General features: G+C 36.3%; 2 protein-coding genes across 3 annotated transcripts; both read left to right on the forward strand.

The window, feature by feature from the left end:
- Window positions 1-538: 538 nt before the first annotated feature.
- Window positions 539-20139, forward strand: LOC108240332 (hemicentin-1-like). The gene is made up of 20 exons (XM_037980311.1): window positions 539-681; window positions 1129-1222; window positions 1787-2206; window positions 2373-2693; window positions 2798-3079; window positions 4315-4575; window positions 4664-4948; window positions 5116-5230; window positions 5358-5427; window positions 6122-6508; window positions 11931-12332; window positions 16168-16444; window positions 16516-16782; window positions 17007-17264; window positions 17396-17647; window positions 18153-18410; window positions 18525-18803; window positions 18918-19029; window positions 19232-19301; window positions 19503-20139. The coding sequence occupies exons 2-20, from the start codon at window positions 1162-1164 to the stop codon at window positions 19791-19793; spliced, it is 4668 nt and encodes a 1555-aa protein (XP_037836239.1). The 5' UTR covers window positions 539-681; window positions 1129-1161; the 3' UTR covers window positions 19794-20139.
- Window positions 9116-12643, forward strand: LOC108240305. Of its 2 annotated transcripts, none has more exons than XM_037980151.1 (9): window positions 9116-9224; window positions 9578-9639; window positions 10175-10414; window positions 10551-10586; window positions 10715-10750; window positions 10849-10920; window positions 11014-11149; window positions 11586-11643; window positions 11931-12643. In XM_037980151.1, the coding sequence occupies exons 2-9, from the start codon at window positions 9597-9599 to the stop codon at window positions 12357-12359; spliced, it is 1050 nt and encodes a 349-aa protein (XP_037836079.1). In that variant the 5' UTR covers window positions 9116-9224; window positions 9578-9596; the 3' UTR covers window positions 12360-12643. The 2 variants fall into 2 exon arrangements, with proteins under 2 accessions (XP_037836079.1, XP_017279169.1); XM_017423680.3 differs by having other exon boundaries at window positions 10876-10920.
- Window positions 20140-20175: the final 36 nt, after the last annotated feature.

A 20175-nucleotide genomic window follows, 5' to 3' on the forward strand; every position in this document is an offset into this window, starting at 1 on the left:
ATCCCCACACCTTTCAACATTGAATTTTGAATTTGTCACATGTGCTGTCTAAATAAGGCTTAAGTCATTGCAACTTCTTCTTTTCAAATTGAATTGCATACAAAATAGACAGTTGGCATGTTGCACAATAACCTGCTTCGCTCTGCCCACAATTTTAATATGCAGATATATTACCTGATGGTTGCAGACAGAAAACCCTGCTCTCAACTCAGACCGTTGTATAAATGTTATATCAAACATGTTTTGTGTCACTGAAGTGAAAAATATATGTGTATGTTTATAAAAGGCAAACGTACAAAGAAATTATGAGGGGAAAAAGTGATCACTGCTCTGATTCAATGACCTTCTGCTTGGAGGTTGACCTTAAAACAGACTATCACTGGTTTGATCTCAGCCTAATTTTTTAATCTTTTTTTTAGATACTGGAACACACTAAAGACCACATTTCCTAAACTAAAATTAAAAAAACTCCAATGATGTGATATGTTAATAAGTATATAATAAGGTTTACGAAGCAGAACTGCTCTCTGTTTGGCAGAAGAAGGAAGATTTTTCAGCAGTGTGGCAAGAACATTTTGAAAAGCTGAAGTTGCACAAAGAGGGAGGAAACAACAAGTGAAAGGAGGAAAAGAAACCTCAGAGAAAAAAGTTTGGGAAGGAGAGACCACGAAGAGAGAAGAGGTAAAACAAGATTTAATTTAATCATTTTTTTTGTTAACTGTAAAACAAAATCTCAGTGTGTGTCTCTGCTAGTAAAAGTAGGAGGTGACTGGGTAAATTTGAGTTTAACACGAATTAAAAATCACATTATCACACTGATCAATTCTGTGACCTTATACTGGATATTAAATCCTAAATAGTGTTTCTGTATATTTATGTTACATTTATTGTAGAGTTTTAAACATTATCCAAAACTGTGTTTTCATTTGTTGTGACTAAACGGAATGTGTTGTCAAAAAAAGGTTACTAAGTCAGCCTGACCACACCTCTTGTTAAAGTGCATCGATAATATGGAGGGTGGAGGGGGAAACTTGTTACATCCTGTAACATAAATTAGCTCTAAAGTCGTTTTCCTACCGATTCTGTTTCTGCATTGTACTACCTCTGCTTCTCTAATGTTGTGTACAGGGACACAGTGAGCGTTTGATGCAATAAACAAAGATGTTTGTTCTCATCTGGATAATTCTGCTTTACTCTGTGAGAGCCACCGATGCTAACTCAGGTACAGTATGCAGTTTCTACTTAGTAATTATAGAATGCTACAGCTATTTAATTGGCAATATTGCATTTGTTTGTGATGATTTTTGTGTCTTTTTTTTTTCTTAGATTTTACAATCCTATTTGTTTTTTTTAAAATTCTGAATGTGTTGATTTCAACACAAAAACCTGTTTAGGTACTAGTTATTTGCTAAAGATAAGAGAAAGACTTTATTGCCAGAATATGACAAAATTAGTTTGGTGAGCAGTGGGACGCAAGAATTCTATATACAAGATCAACATTAGAAGGGAAATAGCAAATAAATTAAGTAATAAAAGAGCAATCCACAAAGTAAATCTATTTGTAGACTGAAAAAGAATAAGAAATAAATAATAACAGCTTTAAGTTTGCAGTCCGTACAGAACAGAGCAGCAGAATTAGTGGAGTGTTTGACATATTTACAGTTTACAGAATATTTACAGCATGATTCCAGTTTTTACAGATTAATTCTTGTATGTAGTAGAGAGAGATCTCATGGTTCTTTCAAAAACTTAACTGTTATTTCTGTTTTTTTCTTTTAATAAACAGGTGCACCAATCTGGAGTACACAACACTGTCAAAATTTAAGATCAGGATATTACTGCATCACTCTTATTGATGGCAACATAACAGCAGAGGCTGGGCTCTGTGTTGTGATACCGTGTTCTTTCACTACTGGTTATTATTTCTCACCAACAAATGTAGTTTGGTTCAAATGTGAAGCAACAAAAAAGAAATGTGTGGATTCTGACATAATATTTCACACCACCAACTTCAACAAAGTTCAGACTACATTTAAAGGACGAGTGTCGCTGTTGGAGCCAGATTTGGATCAGAGGAACTGCAGCATCATCATCAATGACCTCCAGGAGTCTGATTCTGGATTGTATCAGCTCAGAGTTAATGGTTTTCTAAATTATTTGTCAAATGGCATTACATTTCCTTCAAGATCAGCTGTCTTTGTTAGAGGTAAGAAAAGCTACAACAAAAAAAGAATATTGACTTTTTATATTGTGCACAAACGTATTTTGCTACATTGTAATGCCTGACACAGTGTTCGATTGTATCCTCAGTGCTAATTAAATTATGACCTTTAGATTTCTCATTTAATTCCTCCCATGAACTGTTTCATCAGGTCTAAGTAAGAAACCCTCAGTGGTGATTCCTCTTCTGACAGAGGGACAGCAGACCAACCTGACCTGCACTGCTCCTGGGCTCTGCTCTGGATCTCGTCCTGAAATCACCTGGACGTGGAGAGGAAACGGAGAGAGCAGCTCTCAGATCACAGAAAACATCACTGACTTCCACACTGAGGATCTGACTCCATTCACACAGAGACACAGCTCAACTCTGACCTTTAACCCTTCATCTGAGCACCATGGCACCAACATCACCTGTAAGGTCAGCTTCACAGGTGGCATAACTACAGAGGAGACTGTGATGCTGAATGTGAGCTGTGAGTACTTTCCCATTTAAAAGCCTGACTTTTTAGGGATTCAGTCTAATGGTACAATAATGGAATTCCTAATCAGGTTATTATTTGGGATTTTTTCTTTATAGATGTAAAAGAGGTTAAAATCACCGGGGATACCAGTGTGAGGGAGGGGGAAACTCTGAATCTGACCTGCAGTGTTGACAGTTTCCCTCCGTCAGATGTTATGTGGGCTAAATTTGGGACAGAAAATTTGTTGCAGAACGACAGTTCAACTCATTTGCAGGAAGAACAAGGAATCAGCTCTGTTTCCATCTCTAATGTGACATTAGATGTTTCTGGGCTTTACATCTGCACAGCAAAGCATGGGAACAAAACTCTGTCAAAAACAGTGAACATAACGGTGCCATGTAAGTACATTTGTGCAAAATGCATTATGTTAAACTTCCATAGAACTACATTTCAAAACTTTTCGATACCATTTAGGCAACGAAGGTTTTCTATTTTTAACAAAGAAACGTTAAAAATCAGATAATACAGTGTGAAAAAACAAAACATAAAAAACTTTTACTTCCTTATTTTAAGAAGGCTCTGAGTCAAAAAGGCTGAGTCAATAAATGATGGGTATACAGGAAGTTTCATCATTGCATCCAGTACAACCATGAGTACCACATCTGACAAAGACGTCTTGAATACTTACTCTAAACTGGGGGAACTTGGAGAGTACAAACCTCTGCCAAGCCCTTATTTATAAATTGTAGGATCTGGATCACATAACCTCCTTGGCAGAGATAATTAAAGGCCCAGCATTCCTTGAAGGAATGAGTATCTCCCACCACCTTCCATGCCAGACTTTTAAACAAGAATCATCTTATGCTGAGAAATGACAGAGTTAGAGCCGTTTTGCTCAAACTTTGAAAATATCTCATGTGATCTGTTAGTGATTTGAAAATATGCTGTGAATGACTGTCAGCTATGACCATGCCAAATCTTAGCTCAATATCTGTAAAAATCAAAACTGGCTGATTTACAGCTTTTATTTTTGTTTTCTAAAAGTCAGATAGCTGTGGTGGCCATTTTGAATTTGGGTGAAATATCATCAGTTTTAGACGCCGACTAAATTATTACTTTCTGGAAGTTTCATTAAAATCTGCCCACTGGTTAATGAAATATTTTGCTAACAGATATAAAGTGTTGATGTTAACAGTCAATGAAGTTCTAAACACAGATCTTGAGCAATCAGTACTGAAAAGTACAAATTGGGACAGACAAACAAACACACACACAAAGACAGGCAAAAAAAATTATTATCTGGCTTCATTTTTGTCTATAATCATAGGCAGCTGCATCTCAGGAGGTTAATTAGAAGTTTGTCAGTGTGACACCCTGCATGTCCAAGCGCAATTATGGAACCTGAATTTGGATCACTTTGGATCAAAACATCAATAACATCACTTTACATATATGTACATATTTGACTTGTTATCTGTTGGTATGATTTATATAAAATCCCATTCACTTGTCTTGCCCAAGAGAACTACCCTATTTAGCTACATGTGCCAACTAAACAATTTGGATAATTAAAGAAGTGTGTGATCTGTTTTAGTGAACAATGCAAACTAAAACACTGTAATGTCCTCTTCAGATAAAAGGGAACCTCAAATCATTGGAAATCTAAGTCTCAAGGAGGGAGATGATCTGAATCTGACCTGCACTGCTGAAAGTTTCCCTCCATCAGTCATCAGCTGGATTAGGAATTCTGTGAGGGGAATTTACCTTCACAACGACACTGGATCAGCTACACTCTTCATCTCTAATGTGACAGCAGAAGATTCTGGACGGTACATCTGTACAGCAGAATATCAGGACGAGACAGTGACTCTACATGCTGATGTTAAAGTGTTTTGTGAGTAAATGTCTGCCATATATAAAGTTCAAACTCAAGCTACATTTACAGCTCACCCTTTATTTATTGTGTTATTACGTGTTTCCAGGGTTTTCAAATATCCTAAAAGGTTCTGGATGTGTTCTCCAGTTGAACATCTTGACCTGTGTGTGTATCAGTGAGGGAGACCCTTTACCCACCATCAAATGGCCTCTGCTGGAGGACCGCACTGAGTACTCTGTCCTTACCTCAGTGTCAAACAACACCATCAACAGCACTGTTTCTCTGACTGTAGAAAACCAAGAAAACATGAGTGTTGAATGTTTCAGCAGCAATGAAAATGGAGAAGCAAACAAACGTTTTACAGCTGAACAAGACTCGATAACAAACAAAGGTGCCTGTTTAAAGCTGAAACACTTCTGCTCTATTTGACCACAGTTTTAACACTGTTATTGCCTCATGTCTTACTGCAGCCTAATCAGACATGAAAATTCAATGCATATTTACTCTTACTGTATTTATATTTACTTAATTTGAAAGTATTTGTTCTACTCCTGACAGCTGATCAATCCAAAACTATAATAGACACAGTTTCCAGGCTGGAAGTCATCATTGCCTTTCTGACTGGGGTTCTCCTTTCAGCCATCATTTGTTGTTTGGGTATGAAATGCTACAGGTAAATCATTAAGTTTTTCAAATATATTTTAAGGCTTTATTTGTGAATTATTTCTATACAAATATTTGAATCTGTTGCTGTAATAATAATCAATAATAATAATAATAAATAATTTTCTTCTCTGTAGAATGAAACAGAAGAATTCTGGATATTTGGACGAGACCCTGGAGATGAGAAACAGCCAAGAAGATCCTTTGGTACTGGTTTTCATTTTTGGAAATTTTCTTTTCTTCCCCAAACTATGAATAAAATTTGATTCTTCCCAGTAGCTGTCATGCACAGATGTGTACAGGATGATTCCTCATCTTAGAAAATCTCCATGCAGACATTGTTGCTCAATTTTGTTTTGGAGTTATTTGGTAACATACATTGCAATTTTTTTCACATTTTGGAAAGCCCTGTAGTAGTTTTCAATATGTGGGGTTTTTTGGGTCAACATTTCCGGTGTAAAAATGGGAAGTGACTTTAGTTTATAAATGACAGTACAATCTATGATGACAAAAAAGTATTAATTATAAAAATGAATATTCTTAGTTAATCCACAGCAAGGAAATCATTGCTAAACACTCGCTGCTTATGTTCTTCACGAACGTTACTTTTTAGATAAATCAAAAAAGATAAAGTAAATAAGAACGCAGTTGTTTTTAGGGAGTGTCAGCATTTACAGGCGGCTTCCCCTTTTGCTTCTTTTCAATGTACTTTTAACCCATGACTTTTTAAAAGTATCGAAATGTCTGATGATGTAGCAAAAATATTTTAGGTTGAGATGATTTTCAAACACCGTATGTATCCTGTTTAAATAGGATTATGTAACTAACACATTGCATTCAGTCTATGCTCTGTGTGTAGCTTGTTGACTGCTCTTACAATTTTTATTTTTTTACTCTACAGATCTATGAACGTCAAGCAGTTCAAGATAATCAGACCAAAGACCAGGACAGATCTGAGAATGGAGCTACAGCTTCAGAGAAAGTGTTTCCTGAACCCAATGGTGGTCCAAACGACGTGGAGTATGCCAACATTGATTTCTCCAAGCTGAAGAGAAGGAGCGCCAGGAAGGCAGCAAAGGAGCAAGAGAACACGGCGTCAGAATACGCAGAAATTAAGATCAGGGTAAAAGAGGAAACAAAAGTCAGCGAGGAAGTGAAGACGTTGGAGGGTAAAGAGGAGGAGCTCTTGATGGACGATGAGGAGGAAATAAAAGACTGTGTTTTAGAAGAGCAGGGAGGTCAAGTGGAGGCTGTTTACTCCACTGTGAAGGAGGCACTGGATGAGATCTGAGGACTGAGCTGCATTCTGCTTGTTTCTTTAAACTCATCAGGTTTTACATCCACTGCATTCATTAATCATACTGTGAAAAGACCTTTGACGATTTCTGTTATATATATATTTATAGAGAGAGAGAGAGAGAGAGAGAGAGAGAGAGAGTTTTTACACTTCATAAATGTGAATGTTGTCTTCATGAAACTATAATGTAAAATAGATTTGTCTCATCAGCAGTCACTTTTCTGACACACACACACACACACACACACAAACACACACATATATATATACTTTTTTCTTTATTTAATGTCAGAGATGCTATTTAAAGTTACCTTGTCTTAACAGACTAATGTTTATGTAAATCAGACTAACTTAAGCTTTGTTCAGTTAAGTATTGTCTTTACTTTCCACCTTGAACACACACACACACACACACACACTCACCACTGTGCTTGTAGAAAAACAGACATTGAGCCTTTAGATGAATGGATTGAATGTTTGTCTCTTGATCACTTTCATTTTGTTACGACACCCAATGCCTTTTCGAACATTTTTTTGTAACACTGAAATAAAGGAGAATTTATCCACGTTGGTAAAGCTGTCAAAGCCCACTATCGTTGGAGAACTGCAAAGCAAAATGGAAGTCTTATTTCAAGTAAAAAGTAAATGTTGTCCAGCACGTTTATCAGTGTTTGAAGGATTTATTTTTCTCCACATCAGTCTATTGTTTTGTGTGTGTGGATGGAAACCTGCTCTAACATTAAACCAAATAACTCAAAGCAAGATTTAAAGATTGAAAGAAAGGCCTTCATTCACACTTTCTATTTGTTACCTTAAATTAAATGTAGGGCATCAGTTTAAACAACTTTTTTTCCTCATCTGTTCAAAGCAAAAAACAAAAAGCAGAGGCCTGGCAGAAAGAGCACAGTTTCATTTAAAGGGTACGCTGACCTTTAGACAGAGTAAACCTACAAGAAAGTAGCCTGTATAAAGTTTGATGCTAAATCTAAAGTTTGAATCAGGAAGTGAAACGACATGTGAGAAAGCTTTTTTCAAACCTGGCAGAAACCAAGTTTGGTTCATAGACTAAATCCAGACAGTCACAGTTACAGTCAGAGATTAAAATGTTTGTCCATTATTATGTATTTTAAAGTTTCAGATTTCTTCTCTTTTTAATATTGTGTCAACATTTCTTCAAGTAAACATCAAATACACATTTTAGGGACAAATTGTGCAAATACTTTCTGACTTTTGGCAAACTTTGCCCTGTCTAATGGTTAAAGTGTATTGATTAGTAAAATGTCGGGTTTTATGTTTTCTGTGGGTTTTTTGTATTCTGTTTACTGTCTTCATGTTTTCTGGTTGTGTTCAGTTATCTTTGTCTTAGTTTAGTTCTTGTTACTTGTGCCTTTGTTTTCTCTCACTGTTCACTCCTCCTCAGTGACTTGTCTCTTGTCTCCCTGCCACGCCCATCTGCACCGGTCCCAGTTTTAGTAATCATTCCACCTGTATCCACTTCCCTAATCACCTCCTGTGTTTAAAAAACGGTCATCTCCTCCACTCACCGCTGATTCGTTGTTTCTCTGTCCCTGGTTATTTGCTCTGTACCCGGTCCTGCTTGGCTTTACGTTGTCGTTCTATCCTACCTTTTATTTTTCCGCTTTTGTTTTTGTTTAGTTTTTGCTGCCACGACAGCTTTTGTTTTGTTAATTTTCTTTATTTAAATAAATTAGTTGATTTAAAATGAGTCCGCGCTCTGGGTTCGCCTTTGTCTCCACTACACGTGACATAAAAATAAAGGTCAGTTACCAAAAGGTTTTGTCATCAAAAAACACGAAGAGGAAGTCATTAAAGACAATATAACGCTGCCATTTTTGGCAGCGTTAGGAGAATAATTAGCTTAGAAACCTCACTAAAAACTTCTGTAATCAAAGTGCTGTGAAGACAAAGATTTGCTGTGTTTACCTGATGATTTAAACTGTGTTTTTTTGTTTTTTTCCATTAATGGATTCCAACTATTATTTTTACATATTTGATTTTTGTTTAAAAGAATCATAACTTAGGAAAGATTGCTACTCATTGAGGGGTGAGACTTACATCATTTAACCTTCTAAGACTTAAACTCTTACATGGCATGCATTTTTAATTTCTTTTTACTATTTGGGCAGATTGGGACCTGACGTGAATCAAGCATTGCTAAGCAAAATGTGACATCCACAAATGTAGATGCCAGGTCATAGGAGGCTAAAAGTAAAGTAACTTCCCTTTTTCAGAGTTTTGTATCACTTGATCAGGGTGGATTTATAAATAAGACTTGAGTTCTGTTAATATTGAACATAGAAAGCTTCATCTATTAACAGTCTATCACAGAATAATCACAAAAAAGAACACAAAGAAAGGCAAAATACACATTCAGACTTATTCATACAGTCAGTTTTAAAACACTTCAACTAAACTGCCAGTGTGAGATACAGATCTCCGTGGAGAACGGACAGCTGCCTCCAGAGGTGAGATTCAACCCTGAAACCCTAAAACTGGGTGTGCCACTGCAAGAAAAGCATGTCAGGTTAGAGAGAGAATTATGTGCAGCGATGTGAACTTCCTGGAAACATGTAAAGAAAAAAGAAGTAGAAAACAGGAGGAGTGAAAGAAGAAGAGTCAGTTCAGAGCTGAACTGATGAGCAGACATCAATTAGAGGAAACGATCAGGAGAGTTTAAGAACGAAAGGTAAGATTTGTTTTTTAAAAAATACTCTTTCTGGCTGTCACAAAAAAATTACAAATGTTTCATTTCATTAAAAATTTATTTTTTAAATACAAAAAATATGCATTTTATTGGCAATGTCTGAATTTTAAATGTTTACGAACAAATAATATGATCCATAATTTATGACTTTTATTAAAAAGATAAAGCAAAGTGTTTATACATAGTTGGAACTTTCTTTAATATAACGACAGAATCAGTAAGCATGCAACATCCTGTATTAATATCTGTGTGGTCAACCATGAAGGTGTTTCTGAACTGGTTTCATCCAGACACTTTTGTCTTTACTTCATTTTTTTACATTTCTGTGTTTGCAGCCACCGTCCTCCAGTGAAAATGTTTCCTCTCATTTGGTTCATTCTTCTCCTTGCTGTCCAAGGTAAAGAAAATACATTTGTTAAAACTGTTTTTAGTTATTTTTATATTTATTTTTGCTGAATTTGCAACTTTACTGAAACACAAAACCCAAGTAATTGTCCCAGACTAAAATATATGTTATAGTCTACTGCTTTATTGTCAACATAAAACAAAGGATGTGATGTTTTCTTTCACCTCTGGAACATCTAGTTTGTTCTGAGCTGATTTTTTTTGTGTCAACAGAAGATTGTGTCAAATTAACTGAGTCACAAAACACAAGTGTTCCCAACCAAAATATTTCTTTTATTCCAAAATTTTGCTTTACATATATCTGCCTAAAGAGTAGAAACAAGAGATAAAATGAATGACTTAGACTTCATGGTCATCCCTAATGTGAGGATGAAGAGTCAGGGACATTTCTTCTGTACAACAATAATTACACCTCTGATTAAACATGCTGCCATCAGGGTGAAATAAGTCGTCTCCATTTAATTTGACTTAGAATCTTTTTCAGGTTTGACTTTACAGCATGTTTTCTCTGTTTACTGTTTGTCCAGAGATGTTGAAGAGCTATAAATGTGATCATCAGTCAGACTCCCTGACCTTTGAGTGTAAGGAAGAGCAGGAGGACAAAAACCCTGATTTCACTCTTATGATCTGTGTGTCCAACTGCAACGACAAAAGTACCAAGACAGTGTCTCTAAACTTTACTTCCAAAATCACTAAGAAGTGTGTCAGCAGCATTTTGGACAAGATTAATGAAACTCTCACCAACTTACCTAAAACACAAAAACCAAGTAAGTGTTCCCGACAAAAATATTTGTTATAGTCTACTGCTTTATTGTCAACATAAAACAAATTATGTGATGTTTTTTTTCACCTCTGGAACATCTAGTTTGTTTTGAGCTGATTTTTTTTTTTTTGTGTCAATAGAAAATGTCACCAACCCAACTGAGTCACCAACCACAAGTAAGTGTTCCCAACTAAAATATATGTTATAGTCTACTGCTTTATTGACAATATAAAACAAATTGTGATGTTTTCTTTCACCTCTGGAACATCTTTGTTTTGAGCTGATTTTTTTTGTGTGTCAATAGAAAAGGTCACCAACCCAACTGTGTCACAAAACACAAGTAAGTGTTCCCAACTAAAATATTTGTTATAGTCTACTGCTTTATTGTCGATATAAAACAAATTATGTTATGTTTTCTTTCACCTCTGGAACATCTAGTTTGTTTTGAGCTGATTTTTTTTTTAGTGTCAACAGAAAATTGCATCAACTTAACTGAGTCACAAAACACAAGTAAGTGTTCACAAACAAAATATTTCTTTTATTTAAATATATCAGATAAAACATCAAAAACATGACTGACCTGAGAGATTTTTACTCCTTCAGGTGTGCCATTTCTCACAAGGATTTGGGAAATGGTGCAGAAAGAGCCATTGCTGTCTCTCCCTTTCCTTGGGACCGGAGTTCTGATTGGGATGTTACTTTCATCCATCATTGCTTGTTTTGTCAGCAAATGTCACAGGTACCATTTATTTTATTATTTCTGTGCAAGTTTTATATATGCTGAGCCACATCCTTGTAGTCAAAACATTATGACTACCCCTGGACAATCTGGTTTTGGTTCTTTGTTTAAATTTGAGTTATTTCTTCTGATTTATGGCAGTTAGAAAGGGAAGAATATTTGAGCCTCTTTCTGCTGATGTGAAGCAGCAGAAGTCAAACACTTTTAAATGAACTGTTCTGTAACTTTAAATACAATTCAGCTGTAGGTTTGTTAGCACAGTATCAGTAATACATAAAAAGCAATTATACGGGGGGGAAAATCTAAATTCCTATATGTCAGTATTTTATAAGTCATTTTCTATTAACAAAACTTTTTTCATGAATTTATTTTTATTGCTGTTTGTTTTTTTTATTGGATTTTATTCTCATTTATTGAAATTGCTTCACAAAAACAGAAAGAAGTCAAGAAATCTGGATGGTCTGGAGATGGTGACCACTGAAACTTTTTCTAAGGTATTTATTGGATCACTGTGTATGAAGCAGCTAATATTAATTATTTTAATGTCAAGTTCAGAAAAGATTTGCAGAACATAAAACCTCTGAGTTTATTTAGGGGTGACAGATAAAAGAATCTTTTGGAAAACTTAACTTTTGAATATGTTTTTTTTCTTTTCTTTTTGTTGACTTTTGTATACTTCTGTTATTTTATACCTTTTTGTTATGAAATTATACACCTTTTAAGCCACTGTCCATGTGTCTGCATTGTATCTTTAATCTATTTTTTCTGTTGTACTTGTTAGAAGGAGGAGGAGGAGATCCAGGACTTCCAGGATGATGGGATCCAGGACCAAGATGGAGCAGAAGCAGGAGCTGAGTCTGGAGGACAGTTAGCAGCTGAGACGAATGAGCCAACAGAACAGAATATGTACTCTAGTGTTAATCATACAGATGTGGCACCAAAGGAGACAGTGTATTCTAACATAGACTTTTCTGCAATGAAGGAGAGGAATCCTACTGACGTGGAGAAGAAACAGGATGCCACAGAGACTGAGTACGCTGAGATTAAAAAAGGAGAAACCAAAGAGGGACTAGACAACAATGAAGATGATAGTGAAATGTTGGGGGGCAGTGATGAGAAGGAGGGAAAACAGAGCCTGCTGTCAGAGGAGGTGGTGGGGGAGGATGTGCCTCTGTACTCCAGCGTGGATGAAATAATGGAGGAGAACTGAAGACTCCCTTCTGCAGGAGTCTCCACAGCAAAGATTTGGCCCTTGTTTTATGCTGGATGCCCTTTCTGACACAACCTGGGCTTGAACCCACAGACTCATTAAACTGAGGACAGAATATTGGTGAGAAAAATTTATCAGGAAAAAATGATGGCTTTTGCCTCTCTGGGTGGAGTTTGCATGTTCTCCCTGTGCTCACCTGGGTTTACTCCGGGTACTCCAGTTTCCTCCCACAGACCAAAAACATGCATGTTAGGTTCATTGGTAACTCCTTAATTGTTCCTAGGTGTGAGTGAGAGGGTGAATGGTTGTTTCATTTGTCTCTATGTGGCCCTGCGATGTCCAGGGTGTCCAGGGTGTCCCCCTGCCTCTCACACAGCGACTGCTGGAGATGGACACCAGCTCCCCACGACCTGGAAAGGAGAAGCGGGTAAAGTGGATGGATGGATGGATGGATGGATGGATGGATGGATGTTGGCTTTTTTATTTTGGGAGTTTATGAAGGTTTTTAATATCAAGAAAAATATGCAAAAAAACAAAAAAAAAACAAAGGTGTTTTAAAAAAATGTTCTTATGCTTTCACTTGTATCTGACAGTCTTGTGTGCTTTTATCACAGTGTGCTGTTTGACCTGAAATTAGCTTTGTTTTATGTTAGTGACTCTGCTGTGTGATTTACTCAACTATCATTGCATTTCATCGGATCAGAAAACGGTTATTTTATGTACATAGAATTTAAAAATCAGACACAAGTTTTGAACTTCTGACAGGTGAGCCAATTAGCCTAAAGTTCAGATCATTTAAAGTAAAGTTCTGTGGGAAGGTTATGAACAATTACTAAATTATCTGTTGCATATAGCCTCTTTGAACAACCTCAGTTTAAAAAATAAAGTTCAAATCTTACTGGACTGACAAGCTAACAGCTAGCCTGATCGAGGACAGTGGAAAAAACTTCATAGAGGTTTATGCAAATGTAAGTTTTTAAACCTTTGCACCATGGCCCAATTTGCATTGCAGGATTATTCCAGGAGACTTATTATACTGTTCCTGCTAAAAGTGCCCCAGGCTGCACCAGAAGTGATACAGCTAGCTGCTGCCACTTGCAAATAAATGTAGATGTCTATGTAAATAACCATATAATGCACTGCAAAGGGTAATAAAATAGGATTCACATAAACCACTATTAAATTTAAGAGGTTGCAGCTGTTTTTGAATGCTTTTTGAATGATTTAATGTGTCGTTGGTTTTAGGTTGAGGAGTTATTATTTGTGATCTAAAGTTATTTCTCTTTTTTGTATGAACGATAAAGAAGCTGTTAAATAAATGCTGTGTTCATGGAAAGATTGGCCGTGCTGTGGCTCTAGAGGGTTGTTTAAATGTTGAAGGCTCTTAAGCAATACTCTTTTTACTTCCTCACTTCTTCAAGCACCAAATATAGAAAATACTCGTTTAGACAGAAACACTTTACAAATGATATCAACAAGGAATGCTTTAATATGTATAAGTTCAAAAATGATGATTTAGTTCAATTTAGCTTATTTTTTTTCAGATAAAATTCACAACAATAGTTATCTTAGTTGATGTAAAAATACTGTGAGAACAGGAAACTAACAGACACTGAAAATAAAGTGATGCTCTTTAGAGAAGTACATAAATACTCACCACAGTCACTTTGCTGAGAACAGAAGCAGCTGGTGTGCACAAAGGTCCTGCATGGAGGTGAAAAATGGAACAAATAAAGATAGTCCAGTTTTTATTCACAGGTTATTATTAGTACAATGAATATTTTGTTGCATAGCTTCAAACATAATTAATCATCTGGCACTGCATATACTGCTTTTCACATTTTCCTTTTGAGAGTGTACACAACACACAAGTGAAAAAAACAGAATATGCTGTATGGGAAAGAGGTTTACAACTAAAACATGTCAAATGTAACTGACGTCATCATTAGAGCAAAGATTCAGGATCTTTGGTTTCTCAAGATGATCAAGTTCTTCTTGTTTCTGTGTGTGTGTGTGTGTGTGAGAGAGAGAAACTCCACTTCTGCTTTTTATAAACAGCAAAAATCATTTGTTTTATTCTTTTAGTATTTTGTTAGCATCAAGTGCATAGTGTTAGCAGTCTGGTGAAGATTGCAGCAACATTATGTTGCAAATGTTGCAGAGGCACACAAATAAGGAAGAGACACGGAAGTGAGGAGAGAAACCGTCATTGTCACACAGTAGAGACTCAAGGAAATAAAATTGCAGAAGAACAAGACATACAGGTATAACACAACACAAATAAGAATTTTATGTGTTTTTTTTAACTGAAACTTCACTTGAAATTTATTTTTAAACAGTTAAAGTGTGTGCTGGGCATTTTCTGATTACTGGACATTGTTGAGTAAACAAATGTAGTGGCAGATCATTGGTCAAGAAAAGAACAAAAGCCACAGATATGTTACTCTGAGATGGATTTCAGAGATTTTAAAATGATCCCTCACAGGGATTGAAGTAGTCAGATTAAAAATGGGTATGTTATATATGAACGTGTAACATCCTGTGTTAACATCTGTGTTCACAGCTGTGAAGCTGTTCCTCGTCCTGTTCGATCAACCAGACATCCTGTATCTTATAGCAGTTTTTACTGTTGATGAGAAAGCTACTGGACCTCTAATTCACTGAATCACAATGTTTATTCTCATGTGGACGACTCTGCTCTTCACAGTGACAGACATCGGCTCAAGCTCAGGTACAATGTGCAGCTTGCTGCAAAAACTGAATAATTCTGAACCTCAACTCCATATAATGCTTATGGTGCCTTTATGAAAGGTAACCCATATATTGCTGCTAGTTTAACAATAAAAATGATTCTTTTCTCTCCTTCTCAGCTCTCTCTTTTTTATGTTACCTTGTTTAAAAAGTTTTTTTAAAGAACAGAGCAACTGTTGATACAAAATAGAAAAAAATATAAAGTTTAAAGTTTTTATTCTTTATGATTGAGGTTTTGTCTCATGTTGACAGTTCTGATTATTTTTTACATGGCTGTGGCATTGTTTTTTTATTTTGGTCATTTAAAATTTATTTTTTGTTTTTAGAAAATTGTTTTTAGTCAGCTATAACAATTTCAGTCTCATTGTTGCCCGTTTTCCTCCTACTTTTATCAGCAGGGGGAGACAAACTTTCTATAATTTAGATTGATAGAACAACAGATTCACCTGGAAAATACATTCATGTAAAACGTGGATACATCAGTTAAATCCACATTTATAATATGTTCTCAGATTGCAAACAGTTTCAAGAAGTTTAAGTTACTTGTTCTGAACTTTTCAAAAAACTATTTTAAAAGATGTTAGGAAGCCAGAAATCACTGGAGAAACAACACGTCTGAAGGTTGATACTCTGATAAATTTCCTCCGTCTGTAATGAAGTGAAACAAACATGGCATCAATAAAACTGAACCTTTACTCTGGAATATCTGCTCTTATCATTCAAAACATGAACATAGAGGATTCTGGGCAGTATTTCTGTACAGTAAAGCATACAAACACCGTGACACAAGTCATTAACAGCCCTGTGATAAGTCAGTAAAACTCACAATCAGATGTATACTGAGAATTAGTTTATTAGTGAGTTCTACAACAAACCATCAGTGCTCCCATGTTTAATTTGTGTTGCATTTATTTTACATTGGTCCTTTAAACTTTAAGTTGTGCATTCATCTTCAAAAACACATTTTAGTTTGTGTTTACAATAATGCAAATAATTACTTTCTAATCTGTTTATTCATTTGTTTTTGTTTTTTTCAAAATCTTGTCTTAAAGATCAGAGGAAACCTAAAATCTCTGGAGAGACAGCTGTGATGGAGGGTCGTTCTCTCAACCTGACCTGCAGCTTTGACAGTTCACCTCCATCTTTTATCACCTGGACCAAACATGGCTTCAACACAACCATGACAAACGGTACTGGAGCTGCCACTCTGATTATTTCCAACATGACAGCAGAACATTCTGGACGATACATCTGTACAGCAGAACACCTGAACTACACCCTGACAGAGGAAGTGGATGTAAAACTAAAATCATCAGGTGCTTTTGAAATAAAAGGTGAAAGCTAACCTTAAATGAAACCAAATGTTTTAACTTTTTAAAATGTGTCCAATAATGTGTCTTAATAGATACAAAGAAGCCAGAGATTTATGGGATGACAACTCTTATAGAGGGAGGTACTCTGAATCTGACCTGCTCTGCTGACAGTTTCCCTCCGTCTGCCATCACTTGGACCAAACATGGCATCAACAAAACGCTGAACAATGAAGCTTTTCCCGACATGGGGACATCTTCTCTTTTCATTCAGAATGTAATCGTAGAGGATTCTGGGCAGTATGTCTGCACAGTGAAACATCTGAATGCCCTGACACAAGTTATTAACATCACCGTGATAAGTAAGCATAAAGTTCAAGCTTGCATTATTTCTGTAATACATCTACATTTATATAAGGTTTCACAACACTTACACTTAAAAAGTCTATAGAGTAAAATTCATTGCATAAATATATATGTGTATACACATTTATATGATGCATCTTCATCTTTTCAACAGGTTTTAAAGTTTTGAGTGAATATCTATGAATTTATTTTTCAGTTTGTCCTAAATCTTGTCTTACAGATGAGAGGAAAGTTAAAATCTCTGGAGAGACAGCTGTGATGGAGGGTCGTTCTCTCAACCTGACCTGCAGCTTTAACAGTTCACCTTCATCTTTTATCACCTGGACCAAACGTGACTTCAACACAACCATGACAAACGGTACTGGAGCTGCCATTTTGATTATTTCCAACATGACAGCAGAACGTTCTGGACGGTACATCTGTTCAGCAGAACACCTGAACAAAACCCTGAGAGAGGAAGTGGATGTAAAACTAAAATGTAAGTTTGTAAAGTGTTTTACAGTATATTGCTGTTTTCGCACAGCATTTTATTTGTGTACTTATTTTATGAATAATAAAATTTACCTTGTGTTAATTTGTTTTCGCTCATTTTGACATTTATTCTCATAGATGTGAAGAAACCTAAGATCACTGGAAACACAACAGTTAAGGAAGGTGATACTCTGAATCTGACCTGCACCGCTGATAGTTTCCCTCCATCAGTAATCATGTGGACCAAACATGGCATCAATAAAACTGAACCCGACACTGGAACATCTAATTTTGTTCTTCATAACGTGACTGCAGAGGATTCTGGACAATATTTCTGTACAGCAAACAACCTGAACACCCTGACTCGAGACGTTAACATAAGTGTGATATGTAAGCAAACCTTACAACCATTCCTAAAGCTTCCATTTTCTCTTTTTAAATGGTTGGCAAGTAAAATTTCAAGATATCAGACTTTTTTGTGTTTGTTTTTTATAGAGTAAATTTAACATTACTTGCTTTAAAACACATTATTTTAAATAAAAGTTTAAAGCTTTTGATTTGACAGAAGCAAAATATAGTTTTATTTGCGTAAACTCAAGTTTAGTAAACAGCAATTGTAAAAATATGACACTCTCTTTCAGTTCTAATGTATTTTAGGAATTACAGTATTATAAAGGTCATCTCTGCTTTAAAAGTCAGGTAAACACAACCTCAACTGACATTTAGCTGACATTATTCACAGAAACTGAGATAAAATACAAATTTATGTGTAGAAAACTGGGTCCCAACTTATTTCTTTCATAAAACAAAAAAAGTTGCAGCTGGTGATGGAAAAGTTAACATGTCCCAACTTTGACTTGTCTTTAAATAATTTGCTTTAAATGTTGTCTTAAAGATCAGAGGAGCCTAAAAGTCACCGGGGAGCCGGCTGTAGCGGAGGGCCAGGTTCTGCAGCTGACCTGCAGCGTTGACAGCTGGCCTCCGGCCTTCATCACCTGGACTAAACTTGGATTCAACACAGCCTTAAAGAACGGAACTGGAACGGCTTCACTTGTCGTTTATAATGTGACAGCTGAGCACAGCGGGCAGTACATCTGTACCGCAAAACATCTGGACAGCACTCGCACGAAGGAAGTCAATATTAAAGTGAAGAGTACGTATAAATCATAGCTGTTCTCATTAAGTGGTTCGGAAGTCTAACCTTTGGGGGGAATGATACTCTGAGTTGGACCTTCATGTTTGATGCTCTGATTCTGCCTCCTTGCAGTGCTGCCTCAGATCCTAGAAGGGTCTGGGTGTGAGGCTCAGCTGGGCGTCCTGACCTGCGTGTGCGTCAGTCAGGGGTTTCCTCTACCCACCATCAAATGGCTGCTGTTGGAGAACCGAACTGACTACTCTTTTAACACCGCAGTGTCAAACCACACAGTCAAGAACACCCTCCTCCTCACTGCACCCGACCACGGCTGGGATCAGGCTGTGTGTGTCAGCAGGAATGAAAATGGGGAAACAAAAAGAAATCTCATTATTAAAAACGTGGAGGAAGAAGGTAACAGCACTGTGGATTTATCATTCTTAAAGTGTAAAAAATAAAAGTTTGCATTTAAATTGTTAAAACTAACTGAACCACTGTCAGATATTAATGAACCTTTTTTTATTGTAGGCCGAATCACCAAACTGTTCCGAACTCTTACCAAGCTTGGAACAATGATCCCCTTTCTGATTGGAGTGCTACTTTCAGCTCTTATTTTCTGTTTGTTGATGTTGTGCTGCAGGTAGCCGAATTCTTTATTTTTTCAATGAATATATTTGTTATGCACACTTAATATTAAAACCTTGTATATTAAAAGGTACTCATTGCAAATCATAACACAAAATATAAAGACGTTATCAGAATTGTTTAGACTTTGACATTTAGTTCATTGTTTGGCTGTTAATGTTTAACAGTTACTGCTGCTGAAATTCATGTCTCCACAGGAAGAAACAGAAGGCTAAAGGAAGAGAAGCTGAGACTCTGGAGATGGTGATGAGTCAGGAGAGCTCACTGGTATGTTTCTATTTATTCAGCAGGACATTTCAGTCACTGTCACTCTGGCGACATCTACTGGCTGTGCTGGAAAAATGCAGGCCAGGACTTCACAATAAAATTACTCTTACAAGCTTAGATTGTGATAATAATCAGGATGTCAGTGCTTCAGACTGCAGCAGCTTGACTTTAACTCATATTCTTTGCACGCTTCTCCTCCAGACGAATGGCGGCCAAGTCACGGAGTATGAGCAGATTCAGGCTCAAGGAACCTCTGGAGGAGCTGATGGGGATGAAACTGAAAGATTAGATGTAGAGTACTCTGATATTAAACTGTTGATGCTGAAGCAAAAAATATCAACGGGGAGGAAATGGAAGAAAGAAGAGAACACAGAGTATGCTAAAATTAAGCTAAAAGAGGAAGAGAAGCTCAAACTCTGTGCACAAGAAGTGCATAAGGATGAAGATGTAGCAGTGTATTCCAATGTGACAGAGCTGATGGACCACAGCTAAGAATTATGCATTCAACTGGAAGATGAACTGCCATTAATCCTGATTTGTCAACATCTTGTTATCAACAAGTCTGGTATAAAGTCTAAAAGCAAAGAAAAACTCATATCATAAAGTGTGTGCTATGTAAAGCATGTTTTGAAAAGCAGGAAACTGATCATTTTAGGTTGACTTTACCATTTTAGTTGTTGCATTTCACAGAAACTGTGCATCTGTGACATCTCATTATTATTGCAAGAGACTCCGTTATCGCCTGATTGTTTTGAATTCATTATCAACTAACACGACTAAAGAAAAGACAAATCTCAAAAAAAAAAGCTCGTTATTTCCTGACAACTAGGCAAGAAGTCCCTGTATGAAAAAGTAAGAATCTTAACTAAGATCT

The sequence above is a fragment of the Kryptolebias marmoratus genome, linkage group LG16, assembly GCF_001649575.2.
Source record: "Kryptolebias marmoratus isolate JLee-2015 linkage group LG16, ASM164957v2, whole genome shotgun sequence".
Classification (NCBI taxonomy): domain Eukaryota; kingdom Metazoa; phylum Chordata; class Actinopteri; order Cyprinodontiformes; family Rivulidae; genus Kryptolebias; species Kryptolebias marmoratus.